Genomic DNA, 5,584 nt, shown 5'->3' on the forward strand with positions numbered 1-5,584 from the left:
CCTGAAAAAATAAAGGACTTACTGTGAATTTACGGTATCAGAGTAAGTGAATTGCCTTTATAATCAGTTATGTTCACAAACACAGCTGCTGTTTCTCATTCAGCTGGTTCTGTATTGCATGTTAGATGATGGGGATTCATCTATCTTTGGCTATCGAATGAACTTTTTAAATGTAGTACTCTGTTCCAATTGACTCTGGATTATGCTACAACAAGTCCTGTACCTTTCCATCACACTTCCTGTGGACTGTTAGCATTTTCAATTTTGCCAGACTGCTTTCCACCCTCTAAACTACCTTGAAGTTAGACCATGCCACTTAGCAAGCAAAGCTAAAGTCATAAGTCTGTGTGTGTGTGATATTATTAGAGTGCTCTTCTGAACAAGGCCACGATCTCAATATACTAGTTAGAATAAGCTTTATCATCAGACAATTCATTCTGTTTAATGAAAAACCCCCGATTCATATGATTGATTCAGAGGTTTCTGTTAGAACTGAAACATGACTCTGGAAATGTATTTTTCATAGAGTTCCACACTGAAGTTTCTTTTTGTGTGTGTGTTGTTCTGTGTGTGTGGTGTTTATTCCTCGCTCAGCATTGTGCACTGTAAGTACTTGCTTCAATGGAGGGAAATGCTCTGAAGAAGGATCCCAGATGTGCCAATGTCCAGAGGGTTTTCAGGGTCCTCGCTGCCAGTATGGTGAGTCCCATTTGGCTCATGTGCAGTGTACACATGATCAACTGTATTATCTTTTTTAGGTGTTCAGATGCATGAATTAATCTCACATTTGTTAGGCGTGGATTCCAACGTGTTCTGGTTTTCAAATGGTTATGGCATAGCTTCATCTATATTCATTAAAAAAAATGCTGGCTTGATTGGTGGCTTGATTCCATCAGTTTGGGTGGAATATCAACCTTATCTTAATTCACTGCTAAGAGTACAGTAGAACTCTTTCCAGTGCTCACTTAATATATTGGATCTTTCTCAGCAGCATTCTACATCAATGTGCCTCTCCTCTGTTGTTTTATCCTTGCAAATAATGTGCACCCAAACTCAGTGGAGTTTGGAGTAAGTAATTAATGCCACAGATATTTCATAATGGGCTGTTGTCATTATGCATCTGACAGAGGGAAAGCTGCTTTTTGGTGGGTTGGGGGGGTTGTGCAAAATATACTAGGGAACTTAGTATTCTATGGAATGTTGCAATTAATGCTAAAGTTAACAAAATAAAGGGCTCGAGTTGTGCAATGTATAGTGTCTCTGACTTCACTGTGGTATTTTTCCTTTTATTTGTTACTTTACAATCTAATAATCTTCACTGAGTTTTTTTTAATAGCTAGGAATATGAATTAGCATTCTGCTTTAGCTCTCACTATGTAAATGTCTGCAGAATTATGGAAATGATGTATTGTTGCTAAGTTTTCTTTAAGTCAGTCTCTTAGTAAGACTGAGTTAGACAAAGGATTGTGTAAATACTATAATAATGGTTTCTGCTATATTTCAATCATTTAGGATTTAATCACATTGTGGTTCTACGGTAATAAAGCCTGAAACTTTAGACTGGTCTTTTTCTAGCCATGTGAAAGACAATAAGTTTTGATGGTCCTTTTTCACTAACAGATTTGGATAGGTGGCAGATAGAAGAAGAATTCCGCTCTAGTTATGTTGAGGTAGGTTTGCATTATCTCGGTGTAATTGTAGAAAAGCTAGTCCAAAGTCTTATGACCTCTCTGCATTCAGTAAACAATTTTTATATTGGTTTCTGGTATCCAGATTGTAGCCATATTGGAGGAGAAGGCAATTGAGACTACCTTTTATTAGGCCAACAAGATATATTGGTTTCTCACACTTTGGTGCACTTCTCCACTATCTTCTGAAGGTATCCTTAAGTGGTGGTTCAAGTTATTGCCATGCAGTATTATTACAACAGTTTGAGGCATGAGGGTGCAGTTATTCTTAGCTGGCTACAAGGTATCCTCCTATACGCCACCCGAAAATATTTAAGTGCAAGTGAAGGAGAATTTAACGATCCTGTCACATTCCAACAGGGCTTCATTTAAATGCAGCAGACTCAAAGCTAAGTTCCCAACTTGATCTGACTTGAGTCACCTTTGCTTCATAACTTTTGTTAGACTCCAACTTTTATTTTGGCTGCAGTGGAGCTCATGTTACAGACTCAGCCTGGCGCAGTCTCATTATACTAGTGTGAATTTCATTCTAACCAAAGAGTAGCAGTTATTTTAAGTGAAGGTAATGGGGCAATATGAGCAGTAAGTCAAATTCAACATTACTGAGAGAGGAATGCAAGTGTTTTCCTAATGCAGGGACAGAAATTGCTTTTCCCCATTAAAACCCGGTCATATAGAGTCTTGTTACAAATGTTAAAAGTATCTAAAAATGGAGCATTTCAATAATGTACAAACAACTCATAATGTGTCTGCTGATAGCAAACTTTCAGAATAGGGGGTCAAATTCTACTTTCAAATCTTGCCTATGTTAAAATAATATGCATGGCTGTTTTTAATACAGTTAATTCATACCTATGCTATGCCTTGCATAGAAGGGACTGGGTAGGGAAGAAAGATGGAGGTGTAGCTTTCGATGTGAAGGAGCAGTAGACCTCCTTGGAGGCTGACACTGGCTCCAAAGAAGAATGGCTTGAAACCCTCTGGGTCAAGCTGAAGGCAAGGGTGTGGTGAGAGAGACCTAACTGTAGGTGTATACTACAGACCACCAAACTAGAGGGAGAAACTCCATCTAGAGTTTGCCGGAGAACTGATGGAGGCCTCATGTGCGTGGGACATGGTCATCATGGGTGACTTCAACTATCCAGACATCTCTTGGGAGGAGCACTCGGCCAAGTCGGATTGGTTGTGTTCCTTCCTGACCTGCATCAAAGAGCTCTTCCTGGCTCAGGAGGTTCATGGGCCAACCAGAGGTAACACTCTCCTAGACTTGATTCTGGCCTAAGGAGACTACCTGGTGACCAACTTAAATGTAGAGGGTAGCCTGGGCAATGGCAACCGTGAAACCATTAGGTTCACTGTCCATCACAGGACAGACAAAGTAGATAGCAGGGTTGAAGTTTTGGACTTCAGAAATGCAAATTTCAACAAACTCGGGTCACTAGTAGGGGTAGCGCTGTGGGACCAGGGACCGAAGGTGAAAAGAGTGCATGAAGAGTGGTCATCCCTTAAGGACACTATCCTTGAAGCACAAAGGAAGTCCATTCCCATGCAGAGGAAAGGTACCAGAAGGGCTGGAAAGCCCTTTTGGCTAAACAGGGAAATCCATGGTCCCCCTAAGAAAGAGGCATGCAAACAATGTAAGCTTGGGACAGGCTCCAAAGAAGACTATACAACAATGCCCTGCCCTTGTAGGGAACAGATTAGAAAGGCTAAGGTGGCAACTGAACTTAAATTGGCAACAGGAATCAAGGACAACATGAAGTCCTTTTTAAAATATGTAGGAAACAGGAGGAACACAAATGGGAGTGTAGGGTCACTGCTTGACTCAGGACAGCTGGTTCCCGGCACTTGGGAGAAAATTGAAGTCCTGAATGACTACTTTGCTTTGGTATTTTATCTGGCTAAGGGAAAAATCATGCCAGTTGGGGCACAGAGTGAGCAGGGCAGGAATGACCGTCTTCCCACTATTGCCATAGAATTTGTGTGACCAATTAAAAACTAGACATTTGTAAGTCAGCAGGACCTAATGAACTCCATCTGAGCACGCTGAAGGAGCTGGCTGAAGTCATCGCAGAACCCCTGATGAAACTTCCAAAACTCATGGCGCTTCAGGGAGGTCCCTGAGGTTTGGAAGAGGGCCAATGTTGTGCCCATCTTCAAGAAGGGGAGGAGGGAGGGCCCAGGTAACTATAGGTCAATCAGCCTAACTTCTATCCCAGGGAAAATCCTGGAAAAAGTCATTAAGGAGTCTATGTGTGATACACTTGCAGAAGGTAGGATTCTGAATGACAGCCAGCATGGCTTCTCATCACGGGCAGGTATTGTCTTCCTTAATCGTAAAAGGAGACGAGGTTAGTAACTCATAACCTGGATAAGAGAGAGGAGGTTGACATTGTATACCTTGACTTCCAAAAAGCCTTTGATCTGGTATCCTACAATGTTCTCATGAGAAAATTGGAGGATTGTGGGCTTAACTGCAAGACAGTTAGGTGAGTGCAAAGCTGGCTGTGGGGTAGAATCCAGAGAGTCCTAATGAACAGATCTGTGTCATTCTGGATGCATGATAACCCAATACATGTTCAGGCTGTTTCTCTTAGAGTAAAAATAGCCACTCCCGGAGAAAAATAACCTGGGAACAACCAGGATTAAATTGCTCCCAGGAGAATTTCTTCTGGGACAGTGGATGTCTGTACATGCCATGGCTTCTCTTAGAAGAGAACATAATCCTTAAGCTTCTCCTCCTGCCCCCTGCAGGGAAACAGTATGTCACTCACTGGACTCTGCCACTCCAGAATTACCTTTGCAATCCACGTATTGTGCTGCAGAGAAATGCAGGCTGACCATAGGCAGTCTGGGTCAGCCAATCAGGGTGGCCCTATGCACTGCTGCTATCTGTCACCAGCCAGACTAAGGAAGCCTGCAGAGCACACAGAGATGTGTGCACAGGGTCCTTTTCCCTGGCTGCAATATCAGCACGGCAAAGTCTCCACTTTTGGGGCTTTAGCATTCAAATGTCTGTACATGTGGCTGTGGGCAAGTACTCTCCAGGTAGAGAAAAAGCTGGGAGAATTCTCCCAAGTTATTTTTATGTGTGTACACAGCCATACATGTCAGAAATCTGAACTAGATTTCAAAGCTCCAGCTCTAAAAGTATTGATTACCTTGAAATGCTTAAAGCATTAAGCCATTCCCTAGAGTAGAGAAGGCATGCAGTATTCTAAATGGGGAAATCATGGGTACAAAGTGTGGAGGGACAAGGTCAGATTCGGAGACCAAAATGAGATTGTGCAGCTGCCATTTCGCAGGGAAATGACTGGAGACATTGTGAAAACAATACAAGTTATTCTGCAATTTCCGCTGTCTACAGTTGGGTAGAGTTTTATCTTGGTGGTTTGTCTGCTTTCTATTGATTCCTTTGGGTTTGAATGGAATTTCAGTAGTCATCACTTCTTCAGTGTTATACAATAGCTGCTATCTGTAGTCTGGCAGGATTTCATTTATAAATTAAATACTAGGTGGGTAAAAACCTCCATTCAAAAAAAAAAAAAAGTTTTGGTCAATTCATCTGTCTAATTGAAGCTGGGGTCATTTTAAAGTAAAAGGCCTTGTTAAACACTGCAGGCATCTCTCGGTTGCTGTACTGGTGAGGTTTGTGTCAGATTTGCTGCAGACAAAATAAAGTGCATTTTATTATGAAATTAACAGTCTTAGTTTCTCTTTTTGCAGCTGACATTAGAACTCTGCCACCTGAAAGTAGTTTGAATTTACTGTGAGTTAATTATTTAATAGCAATGTATTGTGGCTTTCAAATTGCCATTAAACCCATTCCATGCACTGCCTGACCCCAAATAAAATTGTTTTCATTCCTATCCCTTCTGCCTTAGTTTCAAGTATCT

The 5,584-nt window shown here is 41.5% G+C and overlaps 1 protein-coding gene across 5 annotated transcripts in view; it reads left to right on the plus strand.

Annotated features, from left to right (window-relative positions):
• Window positions 1-5,584, plus strand: part of LOC109287955 (multiple epidermal growth factor-like domains protein 6) — a 360,336-nt gene that overhangs the window by 47,281 nt on the left and 307,471 nt on the right. For all 5 annotated transcript variants that reach the window (XR_002095029.1, XR_002095028.1, XM_019503252.1 and 2 more), the window contains exon 4: window positions 595-699. Coding sequence is in view for 3 of the 5 variants with exons in the window: in XM_019503252.1 (XP_019358797.1) it covers window positions 595-699 (105 nt within the window). In the remaining 2 variants the exon portion in view is untranslated. The remainder of the gene's footprint in view (window positions 1-594; window positions 700-5,584) is intronic.

Source organism: Gavialis gangeticus, unplaced genomic scaffold, assembly GCF_001723915.1.
Source record: "Gavialis gangeticus isolate Ggan-Ray unplaced genomic scaffold, GavGan_comp1, whole genome shotgun sequence".
NCBI lineage: Eukaryota > Metazoa > Chordata > Crocodylia > Gavialidae > Gavialis > Gavialis gangeticus.